The 20,026-nt window shown below is 39.7% G+C and overlaps 2 protein-coding genes across 10 annotated transcripts in view; one reads left to right on the top strand and one right to left on the bottom strand.

Moving 5' to 3' along the window:
• Positions 1–4,685, bottom strand: part of IMMP1L (inner mitochondrial membrane peptidase subunit 1) — a 67,605-nt gene extending 62,920 nt beyond the window's left edge. For 6 of the 7 annotated variants that reach the window (XM_067532076.1, XM_067532074.1, XM_067532080.1 and 3 more), the window contains exon 1: positions 4,594–4,685. The gene's annotated coding sequence lies outside the window, so the exon portion shown is untranslated. The remainder of the gene's footprint in view (positions 1–4,593) is intronic. The other variant, XM_067532081.1, reaches the window with a different exon arrangement.
• A 125-nt stretch (positions 4,686–4,810) lies between these two features.
• Positions 4,811–20,026, top strand: part of ELP4 (elongator acetyltransferase complex subunit 4) — a 256,406-nt gene continuing 241,190 nt past the window's right edge. For all 3 annotated transcript variants that reach the window (XM_067532071.1, XM_067532073.1, XM_067532072.1), the window contains exons 1-2: positions 4,811–4,989; positions 15,551–15,586. In XM_067532071.1, coding sequence (XP_067388172.1) covers positions 4,821–4,989; positions 15,551–15,586 — 205 coding nt within the window. In that variant the 5' untranslated portion in view covers positions 4,811–4,820. The remainder of the gene's footprint in view (positions 4,990–15,550; positions 15,587–20,026) is intronic.

The following is a 20,026-nucleotide window of genomic DNA, read 5'->3' as shown; positions in this document are numbered from 1 at the left end:
CTATCCTGTAATGTTCTCATTGTTTTTCCTATTTCCACTGTAATTTTCCATCATGAATCATATCACCTGAAAGTAATATGTCTTTTACTTAAAGCAACGCAGTGCAATGTTACGTCTAGTTCACAAATGAAGAGTATGGGTGTTTTAGAATGAGAAATATGGTTACTTGGACAGGTAATGGTGGTGTTTAGTTTGATTTCTGCTCTCTTTGAGCAGTAGCCATCCCTAGATAAGATATTCCCTTTGATTTAAAGGCGAACTACAAAGCAACTCTTTTTTAAATTGTTTAAGATCTTAAATTATCAGTCACAAACTGAAGATCCTACATGGCTCCTACAAGAGTTACTATTTCAAATATTTAAATATCTGGAATATAATTTGGGAGGAAAGTGAAGGATGCACTGATTCCAAACATGTTTTAAAAACTAAGTGTATTTATAATTTTAAGACCGAGCTTCATTCACCATTATTTTACTCCAGTTTTACACCAGTGTTACTCCATTGAAATTAATGGAATTGTAAAACCAGTAACAGGGTAATGTGGCGACAGTATAATATCTAGTGACCGGCACTCGCTCCCGCTCGCCCCCTCCCGCTCGGCAATTACGGTAGACCTGAGACCTGACCTTATCGGGATCTTTACTGACACACCTAAGATAGCACGTCTGAAATGGCAAACAATGGGATGTTGCAAAAAGCCCAGGGGCAGCCATCGGCTGTTACGAATACTGCACACCTCTCACGAACAGGGGCAGCCATCGGCTGTTACGAATATTGCACACCCCTCATGTACCAAGCATAGCCCGAGTGCATAATAACTGCTGCATTTTGGCGGGCCTGGCAGAAGAGCTGTCAGCCCGCCAGACTGATCCCCTGGAGCTGCTACCTCTTCCCGCCCCCGAGTCCTCTGCTGGGCAAGAGTCGAGTCGAGTATAACCGGTTCATTTTGAACCCGAGCTTTTCTCGTGTCCCCCATTGGTCAGGCGTCATGACCCTGTTCCTTGTGGTGGTAAGATTTTAAATAGTATTCTTGTTATAGTTTTCGGGTATTAGTAACATTAATTTGATTATACTTTTGAAACTCATATAATCGTTATCTAGTGTACTCTGTGTCTTGTTCTCCTTCTAATCTGCTTAAATCCCCCTGTTAAGGAAAGTAGATAGTTCTGTTATATGTATTGTTCCTTTTTCCCTTGTAAAACCCCACATCCCTTTTGCCCCAAATAAACTTGTAAACAGTTAAGAAACTGTTTTCTCAGCGTGGTGCTTGGTAATCAGGGGATCCCTTTACCTGTCTGCAACAGGTAATGAATCAGTCTCTGCATTTATTCTGTTCAGGAGATTTGCCAATCCCAGACATTCACAAATCACAAGTCAGCCACTCCCCTACTTCCCAAAAAACCCTCATGAGATTGGCTAACTAAACAAGTTACCTACGTTTTGAATTTTTTTTTTTAAAACTACCTTTAGGGGAAAGCCACCAATCCCCAATTTGTGTGTAATCATTTCAGAGCCAACATTTAGCCTTAAAAACACACACAAAAGTGTGTCCTCCTTGTTCACTGATCACAGGGAACTCACCCTGTCCTGTTCCCTGGGATTCAGTGAGCAGCCCTCCTACCCTTCTCTCTCACCGTCCCCAGCTATACAGAGAAGACAGTTGCTGCACCCACTCTCCTTGCATGCTCTTCCAGTCACTTATCCTAGTCTACATTTACTTGCTCTCCACATTTCCTGCCCTTTCTCCTATCTCCTACCCAGTCAATTCTTTTTTGCCACGCCACATTCCCCTGAACCACCTCACAATCTGCCTTCTGCTTCTCCAACATTCCTCTGACCCATATCCAGTTCCCTAAAACATTCCCCCTCAACCCTGCTGTCTAAAGTCTACCTTCTAACACCTGCACATTTTCCCATTACATGGTGACCCACTGTGTCAGATGGGATCACAGTCGGGGTAGCTAGCCTATCCCGTGACTTGTGATTCTGTGGCTACACTGCTATTTTTAGCACAGTAGCTTGATCAAAGGTAGGACGGGTATGTCTGCTTAAGCTGGAAATTACACCTTCCAGCTCCAGTGTAGACAGAGGTGGTGCTAGCCTATTGAGAGGCCCTAAACAGGAATATTTTTGGAGCCCATCACACACACAACACATAATAAAAAATGAATAGGTGGCCCCCTTGAGCGCTCAGGGCCCTAAGCAATTGTTTAGTCTGTTTATGCCTAGGACCAGATCTGAGCGTAGACATACCCAATAAGAGATAACATCCTTTTTGCTGGGGGCAGCCATGCTTTTCATTTACAAAAGTTACAGGACATGGTGACTATTTTGGATGAAGGCTAAATTTCACAAAATTAAAGTCAGAAATTAAAAAACAAAAACAAAAAACCTTTGATGGGGCTTAATCCCCATCCCCTGTAAGGCTAGTGAATGCACCCAATTAGTCATGCTTTGCATCTGGAGAGGTAAGTAGCTAACTGGTCCTTGGCCAGAGGGGGTGGAGCTAAGCCATAATAAGTAGACTGAAGGAGCTCATGTGAAGGATATTTCTGGCTGAGGGATAGGGTACCCAGACAGAGACAATAGAGACAGTGCACTGCAGCCACAGTATAGGTTTCTGCAGGGGAAGCTCTGAGATAGGGTTTGTAAGTAGAGGGAAAAAAGATGTCAGTAATCCAACAGGGTCAGAGAACTACTCAATTCCATTTAGATTTTTGTCTGAATTTGTTTGATACCCTGGAAAGGGTCTGAACTCAAGTGTCTTGGCCAGAGGGCTGAGCACCAGAAGACCTGAAGCTAGAAACAGGTGGCCACCAGGAGGTGCCAGGGCCAAAGATAGTGGTAACATTCCAACTAATGCAAGAGGAGGTCACACATGAAGAGGGCTCTGACTGCAGCAGAACCAGTGTGATTTTACTGAGTGGGATTTTTGGATGCTAGAAGCCCAGCTTCCTGTGCTTAGACTTGACAAGGACAAAATTTGTTCCTTTTAAAATTCTGGCGTATCAGAACACTTTTTGTAATTGTGTTACAGTTTATCTTTAATACCAATATTGTTTTAAAAGAAATTAAATAAGCATAAAACCTTATTTCTAACACAAGTGTTCAAAAATTAATAGTGAAAACCCACCCAAAACCATGAAGCTGACTTAAACATCATGATGGGGTTTTTTAAAACAATCAGAGCTTTCTTCTAGTTTATAAGATCTTCTTGGTAATTCAATGTGCATGTCACAACTACATATGGGGAAAATGTGCACACATAAATACTGGCTCCAGCTTTCCTGTATAACAGTCTTAAAACCAAAATACATCACACTGTCAAGGCATCTTTCAGAAAGCACATGAGCTAAAATATACCCGGTTAAATTTAGAACATTTTATTTTCTGAAGTATACAGAAGCCACAAGGGGATACTAAACTCAGGTATTCCATGGATTTTCCACATCCTTGGATTTGTATTACCATGAGTCAGGTTACACGTTAGAGTACATAAATAACTAACAGAAAGCTACACACATACTAATCTTAAATACGCAAAATAAAAACATGTTGTATTGTTAGCAACTGGTTCAAAAATAAAAACCAGTGAAATATGGGAAGTACATTTCTCACAGTAACAAGTTTTCACTTTAGCTTTAATCTTACCAAGAGCTTTATACAGGGGTCCCCCAACCTGGATGTCACTTCAAGAGAAGGGGGTCTTAAATAGCACCTTTCATCAGAGAAGCTCAAAGTGTTTAATAAGCAATGAAGAGACTATCTACTTAAGCATCACACGTCTGATTAAAGCTATGTATCTGCTGTTAGAAGCAAAATTTAACATTATTAAACATTTAATATCATTAAAATATTATTTTGCTTTGTGCATTTAGTACCCCATCATGGTTAGTTAGTTTCCCCTGTTTATGTACCGGTTTTTTTATACAGAAATGAGGGGAGAAAATCATTAGGCAACAGTGAAAGCACTGAGCTTGGCCAGGTAACGAAAGGGCAGAACTGTAACGGATTACATGTCAAGTCGTTGTCGGCCCCTTTATATCAGGAAGTCTTAGGACCCAACCCTGCACTGGCACCACATGGACAGACCCTCTCTAAAGTCAACGTGGTTCCCACGCAGACATAAGGATCGGCGGGCTCAGAGCCTTGGTCACCAGGCAGTCGGTCAGGATGAGGCTCCTGCTCGCCAAGAGCCCTGGGCTGGAGCCAACCTTCCCCTCGTGCTGCGGGTGCCCCCCACGTCTCACGAGTCCCGGGTTCCCTCCGAGCCCGCGGGAAACTGCGGCAGAAGATCGCTCTGGGGTTTTACAACCCAACACGCCTGGGCTCCGCGCAATAACCTGCTGCTCAGGACACTGCGCCGTGCCACGCACGCCTAAAACCTCCTGAGCGCGGGGGGGGAGGCGACACGGGCCCATGGGGGGGGAGTCAGGGAAAGAGCCCCCAGGCGTAATCTCCCTGGGGAAACCACCCCAGAGTCTCACACGAGGGGTGGGCGCCCCCTCGAGTCCTTGGCCTCTGTTTTAGCCGGCGGACCGGCTCGCTCCGGGGTAAGACGCAGCCTCCCGCTTCCATCGCGCCTTCACCTACCTGCCTGACCGCGCCTGGGGCTGCCTGACCAGCAGCATCAGGATCGCCGCCGCCTCCTCTCCTCCCCTCCCCCACCAGAGCTACCTACCCGGCCTGCCAACAACGCTCCTTGCTATTGGCTGGCGAGGGTCCCAAGCCGCCTCCCCATAGGTCGAAGGTGGGGGGGGGGGAGAGGGTCAGTATTTCCCGGCGTCCTTTTTCCTCCTGTCAACCAGGAGGAAGCTAAGATGGCGGCCTTGGCGACCGGCGGCGCGACGCCGAGTGACGGGGCTACCAGTTTCCAGCGGAAGGTTCCTGCCAGCAGCCGCCTGGCAGCTATCCCGGGCACCCGGCCTTCGGTGCGCCACGGGCAGCTGCTGCTCTCCAGCGGGCTCCCCTCCCTGGACTGTGTGCTAGGTTGGTGCAGAGCCGGGACTGGCCTCGCAGCGCTGGATGCTCGCTGGCTGCCCCTTCGTTCCCCTCCTTCCCCCAGTCTCCTGGTGGCTGCCCCTATTCCTTGTCTGCTTCTCTTGCCTTCAGCTGGGGTGAGAAGTGGGGTGACAGAGGATACGTCTACATGGCTAAAGATAGAAGGAACCACTGTGGGATAGCTTCAGCAGCTAGCTGTCTGCTAGTGTAACTTACTGAGGGGGGGCTAAGTATTTCAGTGCCAGAGGGCTTTGAAACTGATTGACCAAACCCATGTTAATACATGTGGTAGGAGTTGTATCTTCCAAGATCCGACTTCTGAGTTTTACACGTTGGTGACAAGCCGCTTGTTTAAATTCATGTAAATGTTAGCATGTAAACAAGCTTGTAATAGTCCTGGCTTGCAGACTGCTTAATTGATCGTATTCTTTTTTGCATTTTCCTTTTTTAACTGCGATGTGCACAAAGGTTTACTTTTTAAATAAACACTCAAATTCCAATGTGTTTTTTAAAAAAAAAAAAAATTAGTACGCAGCTGCTTCAGTGCCCCCTCCCGATTGGTGGCTGGGGGAGACTCTTTCTGCCAGTCTGACCCTCCCCAAAACTTCGCTGACTTGGAGGAAGGGGAGTGGGGGACAGAAGAGACTCCTCATCTGACACTTATCCTCGAGCTTCCTTTTTTTTTTTAGTGGTGGGAGTGGGGGAGATGCGCATAAAGGTCCTTGCAACCTGTTTTGTGGGGTTAGAGGACTGCACTGAGACATTTGGGCTTGTGTAAACCCTTTTATACCTTTATCTGGGGTGGAAGAATTTGACGAGTCTGTTTTTTCCCCAGTGACACTTGCTGTCTCACTCTCTTCATTTATTTAAAATCTTTGCTTATTCAGATAGTCACAGAAGGGGCTGGCTTACTGGACTAGGTGCTAGATATATCCCTAGTGTTGTTGCCTTCTGTGGTGTTAGACCTTGGAAGCATTTTGGACATGAATTTGGGATGGTGGGTTCTCAGCTCAGCTCTTATCTAATCAGGGACTTGCTCTATTTTCAGCTATTGGTGGCTAGCCACTGGTATAGCAGCGGTTCTACAATACTGTAGAAAAGCGCTGTGTGGGAACTAGGTATTAATGTATGTATTTATTTGTGTAAATTTAGGGCTTGTACCAGCACAGTTTACCCAGTTTTCAAACAGGTAAATCTCACCATTGTAATAGTGGCTTTGCCTGTGTATTCTAGGCTAGGGGTTTGCACTGGTGCAGCTATCCCGATGACTGACTAACCAATGATTATTTAGGTAGACCCTTAGTATAGAGAGGGCTTTAAGTTCCTGGTGTCACAGGCATAACTCAGTCCTTTCATCCATGGAGCAGATAACTTTAGTGCTAGCAGTTTACAATGTGTGGGCATTTACAGGTGAGGTAATAAATGGTAAGGTCATGTCTGCTCTGTGAAAATGATTCTTCTGCCTTGGTGTCCTAAGGAAAATCTCTCTTCTATACTCTTTCCCCTCTCGTATGCTGTACATCATATGAAGAGGGAACACTTCCTGCAATCTTTTCAGGAATGCTGATCCATGTTAGAGGGCGAGAGAAATCCTTCTTAAGGGAGACACGGATAGCTGCATCTCATTACTACTATATAGTTTATAAAGCTCTTTGAGAAGAGGAGTACAATATAAATGTAAAATAACTGACCATCTAGATTCTTGTGCATGTTCTATTTTATGAAGTGTGGATTTGAAATGCACAGCATGGTACAGAAAACATGGACAGTTCCCCCTGGGGTCAATCTTCTGAACCATCATCTTCTTGTTCTTATAATGATTAGTGATTTATTCGATAAGGTGAATTGGGGAAACTTCTTCCCACATACTGTGTCGCTCATCTAAACTATCTATTCTCTATCTTTAAGCATCAGTAACTTCCCGGCTTCTAGAAAAAATATTTATTTCATGAGAGAAAATTAGAACTTAGTGAGATTTTAATATTAGGTGAACCAATGAAAGTCCTTCATCCCCAGATGTAGCAACTTTTGAAACTACCTTTTACAATTAATCCAAAACATGGGTGACCTGGCAGATTTGCAAAATTCTATTTCCTTGCACTGAACCTTCAGAAACCTGGCTTCAGGAAGTATTTCTCCTGGCTTCCTCTGTATAGTTTACAGTTGTGTATATGTGATCACTTGCTAAATCAATTACAGTATGCATGAAGACTCTATAGATTTTTCTCCCTGAGGCCCACTAACAATTTCACAGACAAATAATTGACAATGTAGTATATTGTATTTCATTGTTACCAGGGACTTATACTGTAAGTTTGTTTTGTTTTCAAAACTCTTTGTGGAGGTTTGCATAACAGAATGTTTTGCACCTTCATTTTGCGGAAGATATTTTTAAAAAATGCCACACACAAACTTCATTCACAATTGGGCTTCAAGAAAGTGTTTTTGTAAGCTCCCAATCCTGAGGAATAATAGTGTGTGAATGCTGAAACGAGGCATATTTTGAAAAGAGCTTTCGTAATAGATATAGATCTAGGGTAGAGAGAGTAGGGCCCTTTAGGCTTGTATTGAGGCTTGTCAGTGCCTAGCTACATTGTCCCCAAAATTTGCCAACATACCTGTTAAAAGTACCCTGAATACAGTTGTGTATATCGGTGGTTCTCAACCTTTCCAGACTAATGCACCCCTTTGTCTTTTGTACCCTAAGTTTCACCTCACTTGAACTACTTGCTTACAAAATCAGACATAAAAATATAAAAGTGTCACAGCATGTGATTACTGAAAAATTGCTTACTTTCTCATTTACCATATAATTATAAAATAAATCAATTGGATTATCAATATTATACCTACATTTCAGTGTGTAGTATATAGAGCAGTATAAATAATTGTCTGTATAAAATTTTAGTTTGTACAGATTTCGCTAGTGCTATTTATGTACCCTGTTGTAAAACTAGGCAAATATCTGGATGAGCTGATGTACCTCCTAGAAGGTCTCTGAGTACCCCTAGGGGTACACATGCCCCTGGTTGAGAACTATTAGTGTATGTTACCACTTTAAACAACTGTTCAGTACTTCTGCCACTTCAGACAATGGGGAGCTCTGTCCTTTTTCTTCTACACTAAAATGATCTTTTATTTTTAAAGCAGCTACTTCTGTCCTGCCCTTCATTCATGAACTTCATTTTGAACCAAATCTGTCCTGGTTCCATGCAAATCCTGTCCTGTTGTGCAAAAGAATTGTTGAATCAAGAACTGTTTGTGAGGTGGCTTTTTGTTTGTTTGTTTTTTTTGTCTTTATGCTAAAGAAATTCCATAGTGTTTCACATAAAATGGGTTTTTATTGTATCCCTCACTTTGCATATCAATCTCCCATTTGGGTTTCAACGATTGAGAGTTATTCATTATACTTCTTAACATGATCCGCTCCATTCATATAGTGTGGAAGTTCCAACACAGAGTTGCAGCATTATCCCCAGAGATCTCAAACAGGAGTTACTGAAATTATTCTGGTACCAATATGCTTCTAATTACAGTTACAGCTGGTATCCCAGCACTAGCACAGCAATAAAAAGAAACTAAGAAGAAACATTAAGCAAAGATAGGAGTTGAAGAGGACTAAATAGCAATTTAAATTGCCCTGTTGAACTGCCACCACTGCAATTTACTATTGTAAACTATCTTTTTTTCTTTAACTTTCTCTTCTTCAAAAAGGGGTAGCTAAATGAAGTAAGTTTCTGATCTAGCAAAGCACTTAAGCCTGTGCTTAACTTTAAGGACACAAGTAGTCCCATTAAAGACAGTTGGATTACTCAGATCCTGAGTTAGGCACAGGCTTGAGTTAGGGAGCTGTGGCCATAGAAATATATTTTTTTGACCAAACAATTACATTTTATAAACTGTCATTGTCTTGTAGAGTGTATGTCATATAATGAAAGTTTTTTCTATCTCAATTGGTTCAGACAAGACAGTATTCATAAAACACTGAAGATGTAAGGTTGTTATACAAATACTAAGTATTAGTTTTACTTATAGTTTTCCTAATTTTATCAACTTACTGTTTCATTTAAATCATATTCAGATTTCTAGCAGATTTCCATTTGTCTGTTTTATATACACGTAATAAAGATATATATTCTCTAAGCAGGAATATAAAGTATGATAATTCTTCTGCCTATTCCACTCTTTGGTGGAAAATATAGTCCACAAAAATCGTATCACCAGTATTTTCTCCTTCCAAATGCATCCTATAAGAGATCCATAATTTATATTATTGTTTCAGTCTTTTCTAATGAAGTTCTAATAGTTATCTCTTTTCTTATTCAAGCCTTAAATCTCCATGTTTTGTGTAGTGGTGCAGGAAATGAACTGCCTGTTCCCTCCTGCTCTCAGCTTGTACCATGATAACCAGCATCATATGTAAAGGGTTGAGTTTGGCAAACTGAGGAAAAAACAGGTTGTAAATGCACAGCAGTGAGTGGGCCCTTTAAAATCTTGAGGTTTTTGAAATAACCTTTCTTTTCTCCTCATTCTGTCAGCTTTTCTGCTTCTCTTCAGTTTGGGAGGGAAAGAGATTAACCGTACTAGTTTCCTATACTGTCTAATACAATAAAGTTGTTTAAAACTATTTATTACATCTAATACGGTAAAATGATCCTCTGATCTGATCAATGCCAAGCAAGATTGCGTTTATTGCCCTTAATACTCATACAGGTACTGTAAATCTGACCTGTAAAAGATGGTAGGGTGCACTGAAGTAAAAAATCCTTGAGATCTAACTTATAAACAATGTTTTTGATTCTGCTGATAATTTGTCAATGCAACACCCTCCCAATACAAGTTACTGTTTTAAAAATGTACTTCTGCAGTGACCACAAGAAGTGAATTTAAAATATTGATAATGCTTATGATAATTAAACGTCATAATTACCTGTGGATTTTATATCTTGTGTTCTATCTTCTGTGTCTAACTGCTATCTTGTAAGATCTTTGAGAGTGGAGCTGTTTGTCTCTGTATTGCAGAACTATGCACACTGCTGGTACTGAACGCACAATGTTCTCCATAATATGGGCATTTAAAAAAAAAAAAAAAAGAGACTAAAAATTGTTTGCTCTTCTGATTGGGAAGAAAAACTCCCATTCAACCTAATGTACTGTGTGCAGAAGAAGCACAGTTAACATAAGACATTGTGTTAAGACATTGGTCTTTTGGAATGGTTTTTGTTGGCCCCATCTTTAGGTATTTTTACTTTTGAGCAAATAAAAAGCAACAACAATCCCTGAGAAAATCAGTAAATTCAGAATAAGAAATCTTTACACTTAAATAAAAAGTTTAGTTTTTAAGAACAGTTAGAATTGTAACAGTTGCTGAATAACTAGAAAGTTTATAGGTGAACAGTGTAAAATGTTTGATTAAAGTTGTTTGCCATAAATAATAATAAGTCCTATGATCTGACTAAGTAGTGTGGCTTAGTTTTTGTGATACAAATGGGCACTTAATCACATTATGAATACTATATACAGTCCAAGTATAAAATGGCACCATGATTTACTGCTGAAATTATGACATCAGCAGACATGTCAGTGCATTTTTCAAAATATAATGGAAGGAGGATATTATGATAGCATATGAGGTGACAATATTGTCACTTCTGTGACTCCTACAGAAGTCCTGAGTCTGCCGTGTAGTTAAAAGGTAAATGTATAATATCATCCCTGCCATGCAAATACAGTGAATTTGGACTGAACTATCTCCATAATGTTGTATTCTGCCATATATTTTTGTGTGTGGTTTTAACCATAGCTACAGAAGATGCAAAACTGTTGGATGGGATTTGCTCTCTTGGTTGTTAATATTCTGTAGCTATGTAATAAATTCTTCTGCTTAGTTATATTTTGTAAATTATACTAAATGTACTTTTACTCTTTCCTACTCTAATTTATGTTAAATATAGTGATTTTTATGGTGATCAAATATTCTTTTTGCTTTTTGTCACTTGGGAAGTCCACATTCTGACCTTTTCCTGGTAGGCAGCAGAGAGTGGTTTAATATCCTGGGTTAATAGGCCACTTGCTGCATTAATACACTTAGTTTACATTTGTATTTCTCAGTAAAATTTAGAAATGGACCCAACCTAAGACTGTACACCCCTGAACGTTGGGAAGAATTGGATTTATTACTGACTCTGAAGCTGGGCTTAGGCTTCAGTTTAAATGTTTAATATTTTCCAGTTCTATGGTTAACTTTTTGTATGTGTACAAAATTTTCTTAATTTACTGTTGCTTATTGGCATACCTTCATCATGCTGTATATCCACCAAATATCCTGCCATTCAGACTTCATGTTGTAACATTAATTCCATGCTCATAACCAATAGACTGGACTATAAAGTAAATAATATTGAATTAAAACAGTTACTGATTGACATAAGAAGAACTGCACCACTTCTTAAAAACAAAAACACCCAGAACCACTTTCTGATTCTAAATTTTTTTGACAATGCCTTGCAACGGTCAAAGGCACTGGTGTCTAAAAATTATCATGTTGTGTCTGACTAAAGTTTGAGTTATGAAAAAAGTATAGTAATATGAAAACAAATTAACTGATTTTGTTGATATTTGGAAGTCGCCTGGTGTATATTCTCTATTGTATTTGCTGACTCTTATATCAGCTTGTGGAGAAAAACTCTAGCAACATCAATGGGTTAAAAAAGAATTAATGTAGATTGATAATAGATGCAGGACATTTTGCCTCTCCATCACCACTAAAGACTAAGTAGTTAGTGACTGAAAGTTGACATGATGGTTATTTGGCCTGTATGAAACAAGTTTGTGATCTTCATCTCCATTCCTTTTGGATGTATCCCAACATTGCAATTGGTATTAATGTTCATAGTCACAGCAGCAAAGCTAAAGATTAAATAAAGGCCTGATCCAACTCTACTGAAATCAGTTATAGTTGAACCAGGCAGTAAATTGGCATAAAGGCTGAGCTACCCCTTATCCAGAGCTTAGGAAGTTGTATTATTTCTGTATATGACTCCACCTGTTTAGTGGAGGGGGGATTCCAGTCTCTATGCCTGTTAATCTGGCATCTTCCATGAGCACTAAATTTGCTTTTAGACGATATAAATGTATTATACTGGCAAATGCAAAACATCTTAGCAGGCTAGTTAACAATCATAGCATGATAGAATTGCAATGACTATATTTTTTCCATCACAGCCATCTGTGGTTCCTTAATAAATGCTCATAAGGAACTAGAGGAGCAAATTGAAATCAGAATTCCTTGAAATACAAATTAAAATGTTTTATATTTTTCTCTCAATATAAAACATGGAAGTAATTTTAGATTTTTTGGAAGTGTCAGAGCTTCTCCATAGATAATTTAAACTTGTTTTGAAGCTCAGGCCAGAATTCTCAACCTGCATGATAAAGTTAGGTGCCTTAAGATGTATTAATGTGCTGAACTTCTTTCAGCTGCTAGTAGCATTTATGGTTGATCAGCACTTCTGAAAATTGGGCTGGTTCTTTAAATACTTAAAAAGCAATTTAGAAGCTTAATTTTGGCCAAAATTTATTACTTCTGAACTTCTAGTGGAGATTTTAAATGTTGCACTTTAGTTTGTTCATGTCAAACCATAATTTAAAAAGTCCTCATATTGGGGCATGTGAGTATTTGTCATTTTGACTTTTGCATGAAGTTTAAATTGCTGGACCAATAGTCCAAAAGAGATTTTTCTAGGACTGTGTCTGCTTTGATATCAAACTCACTTCTAAAACTCTCTTATTTGCTCTCTTCATCTCCTCTTAGCTTTTGCCTGTTTATCTCAATAGTAATTATAAGTATTCATCCAGAGAGAATAAGAGATCCCTGCATGCTTCCAACTTCTCTCCCTCTCTTTTATTTCCCTTTTAACACCTCCCATCTCACCCCACATGCATACTCTTAAGATATTAATAACATAAACCATATTTAATTTGTACTGGAAACAATTTGTACAGTGCGCATCAGACAAGTTCTTGAATACAAACAGAAAATAGTTCATTCAAGATCATTTTGACCATGAATCATTCCCTAGGAACAACTTCTGGAGAGTATATTTCCAGCTCGTATTTGAGTACCTTTTTATTCCATTTGTATCTCACCTAGTGATACAACATCCCCTTTTTTGTTTCTTATTGCTAGGGATAACTGTTGCTGTATGTATGAGCTATTCAGAAGTATCTTTTGGTTTGAGTAACACTTCATCATATCTGTTTGTGGGCACGTGTAATCTGTAAGAAAACTAAATAGAAATAAAATAGTGTAGTCAGTCTAATAGCTAAATTAATTAAAAACAAGAATGTTTAAATAAGAAAAAAATATTAGCTGATACAGAATTGCATTGGAAGTTATTTATCAGCCTAATGGTTACTATTTTGCAATAAGGAATTTTAGTTATGTCTAAATTTAGGGTAGTGTATAGAGTACAGACACTGCATGCTCCCCTACGATGGGTATAAATAGCAGTGAAGATTGTGAGGCATTGCTTAGGCGAGTAAAGACACGCCAGAACATTAGCCAGGGATAGTCAATAGGTGGACTGTGGGCCAAATCTGGATAACCAGATGCTTTTGAACAGACCCTGAAATATTTTTAATGTACTTATTATTATCATTATTGGGTTTGTAAATTATTTTCTCTGCAGTCTGGAACTTGACTATACCTTGATCAAGATCTTTGGATCTTGACAAAAAATAATTGACTATCCCTGCCCGACATGGCTCTCTGGGCACTAAATCAGTGACTCGCATCTCTACACTGGAGCTTGAATAGGCTCCAGAAGCGGGGAAAAGCTCCGGCAGCAGGGAGGCAGCAAAGAAAGGCTCCAGCAGCAGGAATCTACTGAGTCTTTCTCTGCTTTCCCCTCAATCCTTCCCTCCGCTCCCCCTCACTGCTGTCAGAGCCTTTCACTGTCAGGTGGAGCTACCCATGGCAGTGTGGACACAAGCTTGCCTTTCTTCACTTGAGGTTTTAACTACACATAACCTATGTGCTGCTGCAAGTGTAGACAATGCCCCATTTGCCCTTTTTCCTCAGAATGTCATTCAGTAAAACATACAGAACTATTTGCAGTACTAAATGTATTATAAAACGTTCTATCACTTCATACAGGTAGTATAGCCACATTTACTGCAGTGAATATTTTAGTTTGTACTTGACATGTTGTACAGTTGGGACAAACCTAGGCTCTCTCTAACGTTTGCCTGCTTTGTAAAAATGTGTAAAATTGATCAGACTTCTTTCATTACAAGCTGTCTATTCTCTGCCATTGCAGTATTGGTTTCTAAAACAACTTTTTCCCTTCACTGTTCTTCCACTTCAGTTCTGTTAAGGATAGTTAACACTCTTATTTATTTTTAAGAGAATTACTTATTTTAGGAGACTGGCTACTTATACTAGTTTTGCAAAACTCTACTTGTCTGGTGTAAAGAATTTTTTTTATTGATAAGCAAAATAGTAGGCTTTTCTTTAAAAGGATGAGTGTGGAGACTTACGTTGGGGCTGGTAAAGGTCATGATCACTTTTTAAGGCTGACTGATAAATTCTGAGGTGAGGATCAAGAAAATCACAATTAAAAATGTGTAATAATTTCAACTGTTCTGTCAAGTGTACTAAGGGACCTGTTTCTCAGCTGAATATTAATATCAGTTAACATTGATGGTTTTGGGGTTTTTTGTTTTTTGCTATGTTCATTTAATCATCAGTGATTGGTACGCAATGACTGGTCATTTAAACAAAATGGGAATAGAAAATATTGACGCTCTTTGCTAAACAAGAGGATGTAGTGTGTCCTTATTTTTTTAACAGCAGTTTAAAAAAATGAACCAGTTATGTTTTTCCAGACAGGCCTCTATATATATTTAAGGAGACGAGAAGTATCAAACAAGGAAACTATTTTTAGGGTAGAAGTTTAATCTCTCAGATTTTATGTGCTTGAGGGTCCTATCTAACTCTCATTGGGTGAAATCTGGCTCCACGGAAGTCAAATGATTTTTTTATTATTTACTTCAGTGGGACCAGAATTTTGTCTTTTGACTTCAGTGCAAGTTGGATGAGCCCTTGTTGTGGTACTTTGCACCGTTAGTTGGTGGCTGTGGAGTAAGTATTATTAATTGCTAATAAATATGGACCCAATCCTGAAAATTATTATTCATCTAAGTAGTCCCGCTAAAGTAAGTGTTTGACTCAGGCCCTACAACATTATTGCAGTACTTGAGCTTAGTTGTGTAGATCTCTGCAGGATCTTTTCACATAAGGAGGATAGTACAATATATTGTGAAAGTAATTGTAATGTGTAATATATAATTACATGTAATATGTAATTATTTCATAATAGTGAATTGTAGGAAGTTTGCAAAGGTAATTAAAATGTTGTTCACATTTACATTTTTAAACTCGCTATATCATCTTTCTTTGACTTATAAACTAAGCAAACTTAATTGTTCTCTAAGGTAACATTAAAATGTAGTCTCATCTTGTTCTTGGTTTTTGTTTTGTTTCCAGGTGGAGGTTTAGCTGTTGGAACCCTTCTTCTTATTGGTTAGTATAGAATGTATTAATATATTGTGCTGTACTTTTGTCACACTTAGCTAGTATTTTATATACAATCTACCTTTTTTTTTTTTTTTTAATTTCAATCAAACTTTAATTCTCAGTACCCTCCATGTTGAACTCTCTTCATGGTGGGGCATTCCCATCTCCCTAGCAAGGGGAGGCAAACTAGAACTTTGCTCTGAACTTGGTCTTGGGACTGACCTTTGGGAAAAACTCCAGAATTTTGTCTCCAAGCAGCATGCATGGCATACTCCAGGTCTCCCTTTGTAGCAATGCTTTTATGGGAGTTTTAAAAGATTTTAAACTAAATTTCTGTGCCTTTTTTATTTGCTTTGAGATTTTTCTCCCCAAAACTGTTAAACTTAAAACTTGGTTTTCTGAGGAGGGTTTGAAGGACAGCAGCCCTCCCCCCATCAGAAATGGCAGACACAGACAGCAGGCCACAGGAACTCAGCAACCAGCTGTAATGTGGGCAAGGTCCATGCCAAGACAGCTAAGCACGGTGAAACCTGGCTGCTAGCCAGCATGTGGACAATGTCCCACTGAGACTGTTGAGCAGACCGTGTGGAAGCTCCCTTCACTGAGACCAGGCCAGAATCAGTGTCATGGAGCTGGATTTAAGTTTTCCAAGCCTACTGCCTCTCCCTTGGGAATGGGACCCCTATTCCCACAGTTGGCAGAGTAAGTAGTGAAATGTCACTGGAGCCTCGTGAATCTTGGGGGAGGCAAGGTCGGGGGAACCAGGAGGGGAGAAGTACTTGCTCCCAGCCAGCATATAGGCAAGGTCTATGCTGAGATGATTAAAAAGTGTGCAAAGCATTCCCCCTTCCCACAATGTTTTATCTGCAGTGCCTCAGTCTCCATGTAAGGTGCCAGCTCCTGTGACCTTTCTGATACCAGATGAGTCATTTGTCTCCAATAACTGTGGTTTACTCCTATTTCTATGCAGTTATCCCTTGCTCAGCCTGCACCCAGTAGCAAGGAACATGAGGTGAAATGATTCAGATTGGGATGTGGACCTGTTTCTTCTCTTTCTTCCAGTTTGCAGGAGTCCCACAGGAGGTCATAAAGTGACTACTGTTTTTCTTAAAAAAATGCATGCCTGCAGACTGTCCTTTCAATCTCGCTGCCTTCTCACAGAGGATTGGCCCAGAGACTATGCAGTTTCTATCCTTCACCAATCAGCTTTTAAAGGGACAGTACAAAGACTTAAAATATGTAATGAGAGAGTCTGACCTCTAGATCTTAAGAGGAGAAACCTCCAACTCTCAACTAAGCATCCCAGAATTAAGCACAAATGGGCACCTGATGTCACAGGTTCTTGAAATACCTCCCCTTCCAAAAATAAAACAATGACAAAACACTTGCAAAGTTGAGGAAGAGCTGTGTAATTCTTCCTCACTCGGTTTGAGGGCATGATACAGGTGGTGTGGGAATTCCCTATGAAGAACTATTTGTACGCATGGACTAAAAGCTCTCCATTACTCTACCTGAGTTTAAGGCTGCTGCATCCTTCTTAGCAAAGGGCACGGTTGTACTAGCTGAGGGAACATTCCTGCAAAACCTACAGACAGGAGAATAAGATGATTACTCAGACGAAACTTGGATACAGCAGCCTAAGTCCTGAGAATATTGGTTGCAGTCTCTTATTGTGGAGGTCTATTGTGAGCGCATGCACAAGGAAAATACATATTAAATCTACTTTAAACTAGATTTCCCTACCATCCCTTTTTAGAATTGATGCTTCACCTGACTCTGATTTGCTGCACTTTCACCACTTCTGTAGATGTGTCCCAGTGCAACTATTGCTCCACTTGAGAAAAGTGAGGCTAAACTCTGATGTACTTCCAAATGTTTTGTTAAACACTGTGGGGAGCATAAAGTCCAAGTGACTACTTTGTCTCTAGGCAAAGGAGTAAGTCCCTCCCTCCTTCCAATGAGAGAATCTTCAAACTACCTAATGTCATAGTTGTTCCCTTGGAAACTGTTGCACCAGGTTCTAATGTAGAGATTACACATTAAGAGGAGGCCAATACTGCCTTTCCTGAGAGTTGGAAATTCTTTGGAATCCCATCCAACCCCAAAAACTTATCTTGTTTTTGGGTTCCCAAATCTGGGCAAATTCTCCCCTCCTCTCCACCTTATCCTAAAAGTGCTTGAGATAATCAGAGATGGGTATTCAGTAGAACTATAGAATTCAATCATTGTCCCTTGTCCAAGTTTATTTTTTCCTCAAAGTAAATGAAAATAAACCAACCCTATTAGCAAGGTGAAGGATACAATAGTTCATCTTCTACAGATTGAAACAATAGAACCAGTTCTGTGGAGAGACAGATATTTTTGGAAAGGCCACAAGATTCTTTGTGATACTAAGAGAAACAATGGCATATAGTTCATTTTAATGTCCTGTCTCTCAGCAAGTCATAAAGATTTTAATATTCCATGTGGAAATATGAAATCCATCATTACAAAGTTATCTTTCCACAACTTCACACTATGAAAATAAACCTGAAGTTCTACTGAAGATATTATTGAGGAGAACAAACCAGAAATATTTTAGCTTCTGCTACAACAAGAAGTATTTTCAATGAAGTTTCATGATCCCTTTTGGGACTTATAACTTCTATATTGGTATTCATAAATGCAGTATCTTTGCTTCATTGAAGTGAAAGGAATAGTTGTCTGGATGACCTCATCATGTTACACAAGGCCCTGAAGCCATTGCTAAAAGTCTTTAGAAACATGATTTAGAGTGAACAAGTAGAACGGCCAATTATAGGCCTCACAAAACTCTAGCATCTAAATTGTCACTCAAGACAACCTTTATTTTAGAAGAGAGGCAGAAGAAAATAAAATCTGCCTCAGCTCTTGGGCTAATGTGTCTTTTGTGTTTACCTGTAATAATTCTGGCTTTGTTTCTAGCCAGCAATTGCAGCAAATCATGATATAAAAGAAATCTTGGTCCAGATTCAATACTTGCAGGTCTTGAACTCCTTTTTAATATTATTTAATAGCTACAGATGTCAGGTCCAGAGAAGCTGGTCATTTGTACAGATACTGGACCACATTAAGGAAGAACATATATGGACTCCTGCATGACTCTGGGAAGGTGTGGCCCAAGGAAGAGAAATGGTATATAACCTGTCTTGTGCTATGGACCATCAAGCTCACTTCTCAATTTCCAGCAGATGATTGTTCAGAAACATGGTGTTTGTATATAACTGCTAAGAAGGCAAGACACCTTCAGTACTACTTAAAAAAGTAGTCTTCTACTTGTTCATGTCCTGGGCATAAGATCTTGCTCTGTTCCTCAGGATTCTATAGCAAGAAGGAAAGTCACGGATGGCTGGCTTTTTGGGAGGCTTAGAACCGAAGGAAAGCAGTCTCGATAAGCTAGCCTTTGGTGTATCATAGGTCAAGTTGGAAGCCTATGGATTGAACCTATTTGCATCAAAGCTCATTTGGAAAACCAAAAGTACTACTACTGGAAGAAGACACACAAAAGGGGAGGCAGTGGTCTCCTTACTAAGAAGTGTGCTAAACGGTCTCCTTTATGCCTTCTCCCCTCAGTCTTTGAGAGTAAAAATGGTAAAGAATATTGTGAAGAAATAGGCCACAGTGATTATAATCATCGTCTTATTAACCCTCAGGTCTTGTCTCAGTCAGGTCTGAAAAATGTAATTGGAACCTCCTCTCAAACTCCCAGCATGCACATGCACGTGCTCTAACAGGGACCTATTATAAACAGATATTCCATACTGCCTTATCTGTCATCTGGAAAGCTAAGAGGAAGGAACTACAGTGTCTCAGAAGGGGATAAGCAACCTAGCATTTTAGAAGAAATACACAAATTATGTCTATATATAAACTGAAGGTTTAGATGTTAGTGTTACAAGGAACATGCATCAAAGCAAAAGTCTTCCATTGTCATAGAGTGGCTACACTAGCAATATTATAGCAGCACAGCTGCATTGGTACAGCTGTGCTGCTGTAAGCTCTTTAGTATAGACATGGCCTTAGATATGAAAAGAGTCTACAGAGGAATAAAGTTGTGTATATAGTGGACGCATTCAAAGGCTCTCTAGAAACAATTCCTCTTATTACTATGCACTGTGAAAAGAGGAACAATAGAGAGATCACACACATCTTATCAGGATGTCTGTAAGGTTACTTACAGGGTCTTCCATCTATGCTTTCTTGGATAATATAGAGTCAACACCCTCCCCCCATCTAATACAGGGTTTGGTAGGAGTCTATTTCTCAACAGGGTGCCCTATTAAAACCTTAAGTTCCTTTTCAATTCTACATGGGCAAACTGAGTTTCTCCTTCCCTAGGATGATTTACTGCTTTCTAAATCCCTGCTGTGAAGACTGACTGACATGGAGGGCACAAAAAGGAAAAAATCTCTTACCTGTAAATTTTCA

The sequence above is a fragment of the Emydura macquarii genome, unplaced genomic scaffold, assembly GCF_026122565.2.
Source record: "Emydura macquarii macquarii isolate MOO-44397 ecotype Brisbane River unplaced genomic scaffold, CSIRO-AGI_Emac_v2 contig_3240, whole genome shotgun sequence".
NCBI classification, from domain to species: domain Eukaryota; kingdom Metazoa; phylum Chordata; order Testudines; family Chelidae; genus Emydura; species Emydura macquarii.
The sequence above is the reverse complement of the archived record's forward strand: the minus strand, read 5'-3'. Positions and strand labels throughout refer to the sequence as shown.